This window comes from Trematomus bernacchii, unplaced genomic scaffold (assembly GCF_902827165.1).
Source record: "Trematomus bernacchii unplaced genomic scaffold, fTreBer1.1, whole genome shotgun sequence".
NCBI lineage: Eukaryota > Metazoa > Chordata > Actinopteri > Perciformes > Nototheniidae > Trematomus > Trematomus bernacchii.
The window spans coordinates 7784059-7798876 of NW_022987641.1; the positions used below are offsets into that span (position 1 = coordinate 7784059).

The 14818-nt window shown below is 43.6% G+C and overlaps 1 protein-coding gene across 20 annotated transcripts in view; it reads left to right on the forward strand.

Annotated features, from left to right (window-relative positions):
* Positions 1 to 285: 285 nt before the first annotated feature.
* celf2 (cugbp, Elav-like family member 2) overlaps positions 286 to 14818 on the forward strand; it is a 192780-nt gene continuing 178247 nt past the window's right edge. For 8 of the 20 annotated variants that reach the window (XM_034133349.1, XM_034133348.1, XM_034133350.1 and 5 more), the window contains exon 1: positions 288 to 522. In XM_034133349.1, coding sequence (XP_033989240.1) covers positions 470 to 522 — 53 coding nt within the window. In that variant the 5' untranslated portion in view covers positions 288 to 469. Of the gene's footprint in view, positions 523 to 14818 lie in introns of all 20 variants that reach the window. The other 12 variants (XM_034133337.1, XM_034133338.1, XM_034133341.1 and 9 more) reach the window with 2 other exon arrangements.

The window sequence follows — 14818 nt, forward strand, 5'->3', positions numbered from 1 at the left end:
CACCATAGGGATGGACACTTTTTGCAGTGTGCGAACCCTAAAATTGTTCGTAAACCCAATTCCCCGCGGTGCAAATGAAACCAAATGAAAAAGAAAAGGGGAAAATGAGTTTCCTATGTGCACTTTACCTTCATCTACTGTACATTCCTGCATTTCCATCAGCAGCAGCAGGCTGTGCGCGAGAGGGACCGGAGGAAGCTCGGATACGCGTGTGCAGAGCGCAGGCTTTAAACGGGAGGGGGCGGAGGGAGAGAGAGCGAGAGAGATAGGAGAGGGAAACAGAGAGAGGAGAAGAGAGAGAGAGAGCTTTGACAGCGCTCATCACCCACTGAACAAACCAGGACGGGTTGCATCCGAGCAATCGCTGCCATTCGCACACGGAGTTTACAGCCTTTGCGCCGCTTTTTCTTTCGATCTTTTTCTGCCGCACCCCCTCCCTCTCTCCCGGTGCTGCCCAGCAAAGTCGACCATGGTTTCTATAATTTCAGACCTGGACCCTCTGAAAAGCTGGAACGTGTTAAGGTAAGCGCCCGTGTCAGTTTGGTAGTGAACATGGTGATAGCGGAGAGACAGAAGTGGGGTTTTGTGGAGGAAAATAAGGGTGGGACGCGGCGCAGGCAGGAGGTTGCCTTTTGCCTTTCTGTGCTCTGGCGCGTAATTACGCACGGTTTGCGCCGTTTGGCTGTAATGTGCAGCGCTCTGTGTACTTTCTGAGCCTCTCTCCCTCTTCCCCATTCTCGCTGTCATGAGGCTGACGCATGCAAGCTGCTCCGTGTCTGCGTACATCTCTTTAACCCCGGCATCACCACCACCACCACCACCACCAAACTTCCATTCCAGTGTAGAAGTAGGAATAACACTCATTTATCACCACCCCTCCCTCCCTCCATATCCCTTCCTTCCCTCTCCCCCACCCCCCCACCCCCCCATGCTGATTCGGTCCTTCAAAAATGTTTGCCAGAGAAAAAAAAAAGTAAGCCCCTCCAGGAATTTATCTTGAAACATTTACTCATGGCTGGTTGCCTGCAGCACGGCGCGTTTACAGACTGTTACATTTTATCTCCCCGAGCTGCAAAACATGTTTTCAGCAACACATCCATTTAGTGCTTTGGCAGGAGGAGGCGGTCCTGACATAATTCACTGAACCTCCCATGAGGTCAAAGGTGAAACTTTTTCTTGTCTCTAGTGAGCACTCTCCTTTTTGTCAAACAGCTATTAGACTCATAGGCAGGATATAAGGCTCTACAAATCACTATGAATACATTCACTGTCATTAAGCATCTCGGCAGAAAAGCCCATGAATTTAAAAAAGCTGGATTTTGAAAAAGGCCTTGTCCCTGAATATTTCAGCCATTTGATAAATAAGTCATTATTCCCTCGGCGGACTCGGGCGGCAGCGGCGGGGACTATTGCAAATTCTATTTTAGAAACGGGGGAGAGGAGACTGAAACCCTCAAGACCATCAATTTATTATTTGAATGCCGCCTCTCCCTACTTTTATCATTTGAACCCCCCCCTCGCTGCCCTCCATCCCACTACCATCATCCACAAATCCAAAATAGAAAATGAGTGGAGTAATGTAGAGCAGGCATATTTCAATGACAGACTAAGGAGGGGGCTAAATGATGTCATTTCCAAACGTGGTGACCATCCTCAGTGAGAAATAGGACATGCAGCTGACCTCACACACACACACACACACACACACACACACACACACACACACACACACACACACACACACACACACACACACACACGCACCATGAAGTCCAAAGGTCAGAAGTGAGGTTGAAAGTTAGAAATGGACATATATTCATTCATCACACATTTTGAGAGGCTCATTAGTAGTTAGGATGGAAGGAAGCAAAAGGAGGAGAAAAAGGAAGGATGAAAGGAAGGAGGATTATTTAGGTCCCCTCTGTCTCTCCTCTTTATTAAACCTTTGTTATTCCAGATAAGAGGCAGGAGCAGCTGTCCCTCTCCAAAGACGGCACATCTTAATAAAGAGCAGCTTACCGCCGGCCGTCACTCACACTCTCTTGGGGTCACACACACACACGAACAGCTACACACACACGCACAAACGAGCACTCACGCCCACAAACACACTTCTCAATCATTTATCATAATGAAGCTTCTCGTCGGCGCTGTGTGTGCCGCTCTCTCCGTAATGAGACTCACCTCCGTCATGCTCCGACACACACTTAATGCACACACACACACACTCTCATATCATAAACACAGCAGTAACAAGACAAGTGTGTGTTGTTGTTTTCGAGCACCAGAAGCGGTTGAACAAAGGGGAAGCTATGAAGGAGCGTAAACACTTGATTTAGTTAGATACCATTGTCTTAATTTCTGACTCACGATAACACAGCTGGATCCAGATTTTTGGGGGGATTTGAGTGACAGAATTGGGTGTTTCATCATCGTTCTGGTAAAAAAATATAAAAGAGACATTTAAAACAAGGACATTATGATTGAGATGAAAGATGAGCCCTCACTGCTGTAACACTATTAGGCGGCATGATATGCATATTAGCACAATTAGCTGATTAATGCAGCTCCGTGGAATTTGATTTGCTTTTAAATGCAATAAAGAGTTAATGCAAGTGACAAATGTGTGTGCATGCATGTGTTAAAGCCAGTGTTATCTGATCAGCAGCGGGGTGTGTCTCGTGCATTCACTATCTGCTATCTTATATCACACACACACACACACACATGCATGTACACACACTCGCAGAGGATGGATGTTTGAAATCTGTCAGTGCCTCTCACAGTGCCCGTCACATATCTGAAGTGCAGTTCAGTTATGCCATAATGAGAAACAGCATGCATATTAATTCCATCTGATTACATCCAGCTACACACACACAGACACACACACACACACGGCGAGGTGCGTTCTGGATTCAATTAGGGCGTGGAGACGAGAGAGGAGCGCTCAGGTTTTTATTCTATTAATGTCTGGTTAAATCAAGGCTGGGTGTTCAGAGACAGGAAGATAAAAGTGTGTTGTTCAAGAGAAATGAAGTTTAAATGCGTATTTTTTGGGGGGGAAAATCTGTCGAAATCTGATTTCACCGTCATCCAATCATCTGAATCCTCGCGCAGGTGCACTGTCCTGCAGTTTCAGAGGAAAAGGAAGAGTCTTGAGAGGTTGAGAGCGGAAAGGGGGCTTGACCTTTGACCCCGCTGTGTTGGTTTGAATTAATCCATTTACAGAGTTGGTCCGCTTGCATTATGTGTCACTTAATATCCCGCCGGACCGCGAAGAGAGGCTCAAATCCATCCGCCTAATCACCAGGACCACTGTTGGAATCTTTAAATCCCCTCCGATAGCGTGTGTGTGTGAGAGCGTGTGTGTGAGAGTGTGTGTGTGAGAGTGTGTGTGGTGCTAAGCCAGACCCTTTTCTCCGCTTGGGATTATACTGGTTTAACAAAAGGTTTAGAGTGAAAACATTTTGGTAAAAGCCGTTTGTGATATTTCCCCCCGTGAAGTCTCTGTTTTACCTTTTAAATTGGAGCATTTTCAAGCTTAGAGATGAACAAAGTTTAAAGTGTTTTTTGTCATGTTTGAAAAAGCTGAAAAGCATGTTTGACTCGCGGTACACTGATGCCAATATGTAGAAGACATCATGAGAGTAAAAGCATGTATTTCGTTTGAGAATCAGATATAAAAATGCTTCTCTCCTTCCTTTCCATCCCTGTATTTTCCGATGTAGGAATAAGCATTGTTTGGTCGTTGTTTTAGACCGTCTCTGCTGCCTCCCTGTACATCCGCGCTCTGACTGCTACTGAATTTGACGCATGATTGTGAATGAGGACGTGTTGCAGCCTGTGATGTCCCAGCAAGCTATTCCCAGGGATGTATGCTGGGAGGAAACATCTGAGAAGCCCTAAATGTATGTTGCTGTTCTTCGGGTGTCCTTAGGAGCAGGGCTTTTCTGTGTGGGGCGCATTAGAGGATGATGTTGGGGAAAACAACAGAATTAGGACATGGACTGTAAATGTATCCTCACAATTTGAAAAGCAGGTCAAAGTTTAATCGTCTTTTGGATGGGGAAACCCTTAGTGTGGGGTCAAACTCTGTTATTAAGTTCAATATTTTTATTTTCAACAGTCATAAGATAATATAATATAAAGACCATGACATTTATCAAGATTTTCTCCAAAAACGTTTCTCTTTCAAATTGCAAAATATCTAAACCATGCTTAAATATCAGGGGGTATCAGTAAGCGATGTTTTCAATCTTAGTTTTTGTCTGGTTTTGCCAAATGACGCACCACAAATAGATCTTGTTTCATAGCCACCGTGCATAAATACCAAAAACAAGTTTAACTGAGAGAAATGGCATCGGGAGGGAGGGTCTACTCAAAACTGAACTCTCCACTTGCCACAGCTGTCAATCAAAGTATTTTTTTTCACGGCTGAGAACAATACTGCATTGAGCATCGGAGTGACGGAGGCGTGAGGGGCGGGCGGGAGGAGAGAGAGAGGGAGGGCTGAATTCCTTCAAACCCCTGGAATCAGCGAGAGATAATTACACAGTTCAGACCAAAGTGCGTCACTGAACACAAAAGAGACGGGAGGAAGATGACAGACAGGAGAGGGGAGCGGGGAAGACTAGAAATTACAGGAGAGGGGGGGGGGGGCAGAAGGAGATAGCCGGACTCACCCAGGTGTGTTGTTCAGCAGAAAATTGTCTATATATAGTTTGATATTGTTCAGAAAATGTAGTCCTGTCCTTAAGTGCATTTTTAAGGCACTTCTATTGCCACTCGATATTGGACTTCTTACTTGATTTACTTAATTTTCAATACCAAATAATGTGCAAAAAAATGTTGTTGGTTAATAACAGTTAAGAATGACCATTTCAAGTTCCCAAAGCGTGAGGAAACATGTTGTTTGTCTAAACCCAAAGATATGTTGTGCAATATCAAACAATACAAAGAAATGCAAATAGAAGTTATTCATGAGTGTGTTTACATGTTATATATATATAGCAGATTCACCCCAGTAAAGTTTCTACATTTCTGTTACTCAACTGATGTTGGTTTGAAACGAGACGTGTGTGGTCAAAATATCAAATGTTTGTCTTTTTGAAAATAGTTAAATCAACCGAGAGAAAAAGGATGAAATGATGTAGTTTAGATTCTGTTTCGTGCTTTAAAAGCTTGCTATTATTCTGCCTTTTCAAGTATATTTCAGTTGCAGCGGTACATCGTTCTCAGAGTGCTCACAGGTTACTGTGTGTGTGTGTGTGTGTGTGTGTGTGTGTGTGTGTGTGTGTGTGTGTGTGTGTGTGTGTGGTGTGTGTGTGTGTGTGTGTGTGTGTGTGTGTGTGTGTGTGTGTGTGTGTGTGTGTGTGTGTGTGTGTGTGTGTGTGTGTGTGTGTGTGTGTGTGTGTGTGTGTGTGTGTGTGTGTGTGTGTGTGTGTGTGTGTGTGTGTGTGTGTGCGCGTGCGTGCGCTATACAAGTGTTCTTGCCTGTCATGGCAGATACAGTTGCTGCTGTTTTTCTCTTCTTTGTTCATCCCGAACAAAGATCAGCTTAGTGAACACCAGCCGCTGGGATTTAAAACACAACTGTAGCACACACCTCACATGACAAGGTGCTTATGTGTGTGTGCGTGCATACAGTATATAAACAGTGAGCATGAGCTAATATGACTGCATGTGCAAATCAAAAATGTCAACCGTATAAGGAAGGCCAACTGTATCCACACATTTCTTTTTGCTTTTTCTGTATATTTACCAATTTGTTTGTGTTGCCTCGTGCTGGTTTCTTCCTCTGCTTCATGTCTTTGTATTCCTTTATTTAACCATGCATTTTCTACTAACTGATGTCTTTTCCTTTTTCTCTTTTAAATTTTTTTTAGAGGCCCTGGTTTTTCTTTGATCCATCTTCTATCCAAACTTGAACTGCTCAGTGATTCCTATACATTAGCCTTTGCACACATGCTCTCACACACATGCTCTCACAACACACACACACACACACACACACACACACACACACACACACACACACACACACACACGCTCACACACACACATCACACACACACACACACCGCTCACACACACACACACACACACACCCACACACGCTCACACACACACACACACACACACGCTCACACACAAGCACACATTTAATGCCATTGGCCCAAAGTGACAAATCTGTTTAATAATGCACCACCTGCAGCACGATACTCTGTCTCTATCTCTCTCTGTTTCACCAACCTTCACTGACACACACACACACACACACACACACACACACACACACACACACACACACACACACACACACACACACACACACACACACACACACACACACACACACACACACACACACACACACATAGAGCTTCTTTACGTGTCAAGCCGTCATGAGAATAAGACTGTAACCAAGTACAGCACTACTATACAGCCAGAGGGAATGATTAGTGTGTGTGTGTGTGTGTGTGTGTGTGTGTGTGTGTGTGTGTGTGTGTGTGTGGTGTGTGTGTGGTGTTGTGTGTGTGGTGTGTGTGTGTGTGTGTGTGTGTGTGTGTGTGTGTGTGTGTGTGTGTGTGTGTGTGTGTGTGTGTGTGTGTGTTTCCCCCTGTGTGACGCACTACTGCCTTTGTGCTGTATGGCTTAAGAGACACAGAAGTAACGAATATAGACTTCTCCACCTTCTGTCTTTACATCTCGTCTCTTTTCTCTTTCTGAAATTCCTCCACCTCCCAATCGCAGATTCCTTCCTCTCTTTTCCATGCATGAGTTTCTTCCCCCCCCCCCCCCCCCCCCCTGGTTTTCCCTTGCTGTGATCCTCTACAAGCATGTAACCAGAGGGGGGGAAAAGAGGAAGAGGATGAGTGAGAGAAAGAGGGAAGGATAGAGGGGGGGGAAAAAATATCTTGTCTGAATAAATAAACAGCTTTCGCTTGCAACCGAAACGGAAAGCTTAGCGGAGAAGAAGAGGGGAGGAGGAGGTGAGGAAGAAGAGGGGGGAGGAGAAGAAGAGCAGGAGGGATGAAGGGGTGAGAGTCAGCGGAGGAAAGGAAAACATTGGCGCTCTGCCCGGTAAAAAATGAAGAAAAAGGAATTAAATCTCTTTGTGTGTGTGACTGATGGATGCTCAAAGTGAAGTCAAGAAAGACAAAATGCAGACAATGCATGACCAAAAACGGACCAATCAGAGCCAGTGTTAATTTAGCAAGGATGACTTCAATAGGTCAGACTAAAGCTGTCCCAAAGGAAATCATCATTCTTCATGGAGAGTATAGAGAACCTCAGAAGTTGGTGATATTTACTATTAAGCCGCTTAATAATGCAGATATTGGCTTAATATTAAAATGCCATATTTGGTTCCAATGGGACATTTTAATGCTCCACAGAGGAAAATATAGATTGTTCTGAATGAAGTTTGGCATACAAAATAGTCACATTTAAAACATGCTGAATGATGGCATGAAATTCGGACCGTCAGCACCTTCCTTCCAGAAAATGTCCCAATGAGCTTTCAGAAACCCAGTCACACTGCAGAGAGAGGGAAACATACAGAGAGCTTGAGAGGGAGAGCTAATGAATTATGGGTAAATGGAGAGGGAGTCTCTCCCTCCTCCTGGGTTATGGAAGTGTCACGCTGCGAGTGTTGCCATGCAGATGGTGACCCTGGAGGGAGGGGGAAAACGGAGCGAAACAGAAAGTGAAAATAGAGAAGGATGATTGTTTTTGTATTCATTAAATATAAGCAGAACAGAGCAGGAAGTACAGCTGATTCACTTCAGAGCGTTCAAAGTCATCTCTAAGCACAGTCATGAACACAACTGGATGAAACCAGTTTGAGTTTCTACTAACATAAAAAGATAGATAGCAAATGTAATATTGATCAACAGACAACCCTTATTTCTTAGTGAGAGCTACTACCTCAGTTTAAAATGCATGTTGTGGTTTTTTGTCCTGCATTGTGAGCCTTTTCTTTTGTAATATTGTTTTCAGTTTTTGGGTGAATCTGAAACATCTGTCGAGGCAATAGAGATGAAGGATAGCCTCTTAATAATAATAATAATAATAATAGCTTAGATTTGTATAGTTCCTTTCATGGGACCCAAGGTCGCTCTTCTCTCCGTTACAGCAATATTTAATAATGTACCCTGTGTCTGTAAAATAAACCCAGATATCGATATACATAGGAGTGTGGGGGTCAGAGGCTATGGTAGTTGAAGCTCTATGACATCAACATATAGGGTACTGGCAAGGGGGAAGAGATTAAACCACAGTAGGAATAAGAATTGGACTTGCAAAACTCAATGTATGCCATGAAGTAGATCAAACACACACACACACACACACACACACACACACACACACACACACACACACACACACACACACACACACACACACACACACACACACACACACTGAAAAGGGAACAGCGCTGCAGGGTGGAGACCAGATATCGGGAATTCTGTATGATGTAACAACCAGAGGAGATTTGCTCCAGACTTTGAGTCGTTTTGTCTGAGTGAAAGAAAGGAAAACCCCTTTTACATTATTGAGAGAGTTTTACAGGTTCACTGCATTCCTTGTTTCTGAGACCAAACTCATGACCTTATTATTGTTATGATGCCAGACTCTTTGTTGCCGTGCAGATTCTCTAATAACGCCCTTAAAGAGCAGAGCATTTTTGCTTTAAGGCTTACTTTGCAACCATTTGCTTTTAATGGTCAATTCCTAATGGACGCTTGTCAAACTAAAAAGTGCTAAATATTCAAATGTTGTATTGTTAACTGCACAATAGCTGCAGCGTAGTTTTGGGCAGTGCAAATCGATTGATGTTAGTTCTGCGCTGTGATTGGTTGGCTTGTTGGCATGTGACTTTGATATTTTAGTAGTTAAGTGTCTTTATTTTAATTCCCTGAGATAACTTGTTGGACTTTAAATGGACTTTTCTTTAATCAAAATGTTACCGTGTTTATTTAGTTGTCACCGGGGGTGGACAAAATAATTGGAACATGTTATAATACACTTGTTTTTTATGTTAGAAGATGTTATTTTAATTTTGTCCACCCACTTTTTTGCTTATTTAAAAACTTTTGTTTTGTACACTTCCCTTCAACAAAACTTTAAAGCACCCAGGTATTGAGACGCGACTTATGCTTGACCTGAATGGATTTGGCTTTTGAAGGCCAAAACATTGGATTAAGATTGAAATGTCAAGCGGGGGGGGGGGGGGGGGGGGGGGGGGGGGGAGCAGCTGAGAAGCGGAAGCAGACAGACAGTGTTGCTGCAGCTGCAGAAACTATGTGTGTTTTATGGAAGTGAACTGTTGCTTGATGTTCTGCTCACAGTCAGATGACTCGAGCAAGAGCCCCGGAGCCATCATTGTCATTAGATCACATACTCGGTGTGTGTGTATGTGTGTTTGTGGGTGTGTGTGGGGGTCAGTGTGTGTTCATGTGTGTGTAAGAGAGAAAGACATGCATATGAAGTGGGCAGCAGAAACCTCAGTTCTTCCTGTAGAGTTTAGTGTCATATGGAGAGAGGATTTTCATAAGCACATTTTAAGGACACAAAGGCAGGGCAAGGTTATTTATGTATCCCATTTCAACACAAGGCATTTTAAAGTGCTTAAAAAAACATTAAAAGTAATTATACATATATAGTGCAACAGAAAAACGTAAGACATTCAAGTACATCTATATTTACAGTCAATAAAAAGCAAAGAGAAAACAAAGCTTGAATAGAATAAGACATGTATAAAATACAAGTTATATTGCACTGTAAGATATGAATAACTATTGGATTTAAAGGGAAGCAGCGACAAAAGAAAAGCCTTGAGTATATGATATATGGAGCATAATATTAAATGCTATTTCTCCATGTTTAGTCATGACTCTAGGGAGAGAAAGCTTAAAAAGACATTGCATTGACATTTTCTCGAGACTTTTCCAAACTTTGACCTGAGTATCTAGGAAACCCTTCAAATGTTTCAGTTGAATGTCATAGTGACCTGCTTTTTTATCCCCAAATAGATGAGAGTGCTTAAAATGTGACTTTTTGTGATTAATAGAAACACACACACACACTCAGCAGGAGCTCCAAATCCTGCCCTTGCACGCCTGAGTTTATTTCCAGCTTTCTTTCTTGAAACCTTGCTTATTTCTGTCTTCAATTCTTTCTTTTATTTCTCTTTCCTTTTCTCTCAGGACTGTGTTGCCGGTGTTTTTAAACAAAGCATCGTTGGATCTTTTGTCTGCCTCTCTTTGACATAATCCCGCTGTCTGTTGCCGTGGTTACACTGTCTTAATGTGCCATTGATGTGACTGTATGTATTAAAAGCATCGCTGACTGCCGGCAAAAACGTTGTGTTTCTCCGTCTGTCCTTTTTTCGCTCTCAACTCTTTCTGTGTCAAACAGAGAATCTGAGTGAACCTTTTCTATTGATAGGATTTAACCGGTTGCAGGTGACTTTATCAAATACAGGCAATACAATAAAGTTCAACGTTTTCATGGCAAAACGTTGCGCCAATGTTAAATCCACCCAAAACAAATTGAAGCCATCTTGTCGCAGTACATTATATATATATATATATAGTACCATTATAACCAGTAGGAATTATACAAGTGTACTTATGTGAAAATGTAAATGGAGACAATCACAGCTTCCCGTACACAATCAGTGTCGCATTAATTAAATCAGAGTTGAATATGTAACCAAAACAGATTAGCCGTTGTAATCATAGTGTGTGTTCAGTGTCAGTGTGTTATTATTCCAGTCTGTGTCGAATATCTTCTGGCTGTGCACACTGAATGTGCAGGCAATGAGCTCCACAGCAACATTATGACAGCATTTCATCTCATCCCCTCGACACCGCACGCTTTGGAAGATGACGGTAATTTGGACAGGATGTTTGGAGGCCTTGGGTTCTCTCCCCTCTCCCCGGTGCTCTGCAACATTAAAGCGAGACTGGAGCGTGAACGTATGGCCGGCTATTAAATGGCAATCACACACACAAGAGCTCTTTTATAGACGAACACATTTCTGCCTAATAGCTCTCGGAGCAGAGTCGTCCAAATATGACATTGCAAATGACAGCCCTCTGAACGCCAGCGCTTATTAAAATCTTTAGCAGAAATCTTTCAATTTGTCAGTTCTTACGTGGTCAGAATGGAATCTGGATTTGCAACCTGCAATTCTCCGTTTAGTTATGTGATCATGCTTTAAAGATTTCCTGAGCTGTATTGAGCATCAGGGGTATCTAGATCTGTCTAATAGTGTCATGCACAGTTAACTCGCCGTACATCACCGTGCTCGATGTTTGCCGCTCCGCAATCAGAGGAACCTCCTCTGGAGCGTGTCCAGAGAACCCCGAGCCCCCTAATGGTGGCTTGAGGGCGGAGTTAACGTCATCATTGGCCCCATGTGAGCCCCTGGGAGTCCCGCACCACCCTGCCCCATTAATTTCAAGTGCTACTCATATCCTTGGCCCCCTTACTTTCCATCTCTCAGCCCCCTCCCTGCTTCACTCATCACCTTGGTGCGCCCAGCCCAATCTCGCCCGCTCCTCTGGCTCATTTTGAGCTGTAATTGGACAGGAGTCCCGGGAGACGGTCGTCGGCACGCCCCAGTGCCTCGCGTCCCATCTCCAGAGTGGAAACGCGCCCGGCCGTGGTCGATAAGCAGTGCTCACGCTCGGTCCAACATTCCCTACTCTGCTAACTTTCAATGGGCACAATGACTGGGCTGCACTTTAGCGCAAGTGTTCTCTGAGAGCCAACAGAGGCGTGACCATATGACCTCAGAACTTGTTTCAGAGAGCTTTAAATGAAAACACATTGCAACAACATCTCTGTCGTGTCCTTTATGTCCACAATTGAGTCCTTGAAGTGATTATCTTAAAATGAGTGACTGCTAAAAGAGTATTCCAGCCTGTTTATAATCGTTTTTAGGAATTCTTCAGAACATTCTTTCCTCTATTCCTCTTAAAAGTCACCTATTATGCAAAATCCACTTTTTCATGTCTTTTATACATCAACATGTGTCCCCTCTGTGTTAAGATATTCTGAAAGTTTCAGGAAAAACGATTCCCTCACTTTTTGTCCTGATCCATTTATATAAAAACCTGTCTGAAAATGAACTGATCAGATTCACTTCATGATGTCATAATGTTTTTTTGGCTTGTGTAACCATTAGCCAATAACCAACCAAGGTAACCCCCCCCCCCCCCCCCCCCCCCCCCCCCCCCCCCACCTTATCACCTGAATCTCCTCCTAGATCACCATTGTGTTTTTTCTAACCAAATATCTCGCAGAGTGGCGTGGCCAGCAGCAGCTCATTAGCATTTAAAGCTACAGACACGGAATCAGCACTTTTGGAACAGAGCTGAAACAGAGGGGATTATGGGATGCCACAATGCACGATCTGTTTGGTATTTCGAGCCAAACACTTCAGAGACATGTTTTGTATATATCTGAGACCTATAATATATTGATGAAAAACATGATAATAGGGGACCTTTAAACTTCACAGAGATCTGCAGCATGATTGTGTGAGTGATGTTCTGTGTTCTAATGCCAGACAACATCTTATTGCATTCATCCAGTGAATACGATCCTGCTCATTCAACCAGATACGTCCATCTCCTTCCTCACAGTGGCCCACACACACTTGTTTATCTGACGGCGGTGTATTTGGATCTCTCCCTGTGCCAGCTTTTCCTCGAGCAGCATTTGGGCCGGTAATCTGTCACATGAGCCCGTCTCATCGGAGGCAGGGGAACATTTGAGCTGCGAACACAGAGGCAGGATAACACCCTAAAAGCTTCCCCCTCTTATTGCCCACGCCTCAATCCAGACTATCTGAAATCTCTGTCCTTATCGCCTCTCCTTTATTGCCGAAGCTTGACGGGCACTTGACAGCTGAGAAAAATTCCACAAATTGGGCCTGACCTGAGTGATGTTGGCTATCAGTGTATACCTGCAGCTCCCCCCAGAGGCAGACCGCTCAGGTGGAAAAAAAATGTTCAGGCTTTTGAATTTCACATTTACGATAAAGTTATGTTCTTCTTTTTCTCACCATCTGTGCATGCTAGAGCTCTCACACAAACATCCCGTTTTATATAATCATTCTCACCGCTGACCTGACCTCCACCGGTCTCTGCTACAATTACCACTGAATTCCTGATGAGTGTGTGTGTGTGTGTTTGCCTGTTACCGAGTAGAAAGGAGACGAAAGGCAGGCGTTGGAAGTGTGTGTTGGAGATGTATTGGCATTCACACGCCAGCGGATGAAAGCGGTGCCGCCGTTAATAATTGAAAGAGTACTTAACGACAGGAGCGCTGCCCCTCTCAAGACAGCTTTTAATAACCAGGAAGGTTTCATATTTCTAGTTATCTTCTTTTTCATCTGTGCCCCCTCCTCACTGCTGCCGTATCCCCCACCTCCTGCCCGCTCCTCTCTTATTCTTTAGAAGCTTTCTCAGCTCTATTCAGAAGCAAAGGAATGCCGCTCAAGGAAGCATCTGTGCACCTTTTTTAAATCGTAGAAAAATGTGTGTGTGGGGCATATTGTGCTGGAATGGATAGCGTACCATGCCTACTGACAGGGAAGTCTATTTATTACGTCTTCCACATTATCCCTCTGTCCCTGCTGTCTAGTTGAGAGATATGTATTTGTTTATGGAGGCGCTTCGTCTCCACTCTTAATGCGCTCGCTGCTCACCCTCATTAATTCGCTTGATGGTCTTTGATTTGCCGGGCATCACTAAGTCGCATTAAGAAATGTATTTCCCAGCTCTTACTTAACGATGCTTCCAGAACCAATGCAATTAAATGCACATTTAAATGCTTGAAGGTTTCCCTCTGCATTCATGAGCAGAGACAAGCGCTTGATTAGCACCCTGCAGAAAATTAAGCAGCCGGGGAAAGGTGATGCTGAGAGGTGGGTTTGTTTGGAATGTCACCTTCTTTAATGCACTCTATTTTTCATAGCATAGCACTTGGCCTGATAATAGGAAGCTAATAAAGGCTTCTGTCATCATATTTTATTCAGGTAATACTGTCATGACTCATTTCTGTGCAGTAGGTGCTGCGAAAATATCTATTCCGTCTAGTGTTGGTTTGAACATTTCTTTACACATGCTCATCAGACAAATATATTTTCCATTTACCCCTGGTGAGAACAATAGTAATGTTCCCAGATGTTGACATGCTGCCTTTGAAACAACCCAGTACAATACAAGTAAATACATTAGTGTCACGTAATTTAATAAGCAGGTCAGTTGCATGGGAACGTGACTTTTTAGGAGACAGAGATTGTAGGAAATTGGGATTCTGTAATTTGGGTGAACTGACCCTTTAAGTTTGGTTGGAAGCTGCAGTTTCTTTTTTAAATGTCCCTTGAGACATCTGTTGAAGCTCGACACTGACACTTCACACCCCGGGCAGAACATCGTCTCCTTTCCACCTGTCTGCCATGAATCTGACATTAATGAGCAATCCAGAGACTCCTGAGGGAATTGAAACATACGTGCATAAACATTAGCTTCGGTCAAACTATTTTTACCAACCTCAACCAAGGATGTATAAAAGAGCTGGATCCAGCTAGGAGCTGGGCCCACTTTCATTCCTATGATAGTTGCTTAATGCCGCATAAGGGTACATTTGCCTCATTCTGTAGTACAAAACACCCCTATCTGGGCCTACAGAGCATGCTCATTTGCATTATCCTAGGTCCTGCATTAAATCTGGTCCTGGTTAATTCAAGTGAATGGGTGACTAACTCTAGATTTGTTTTTTAACGCATTTG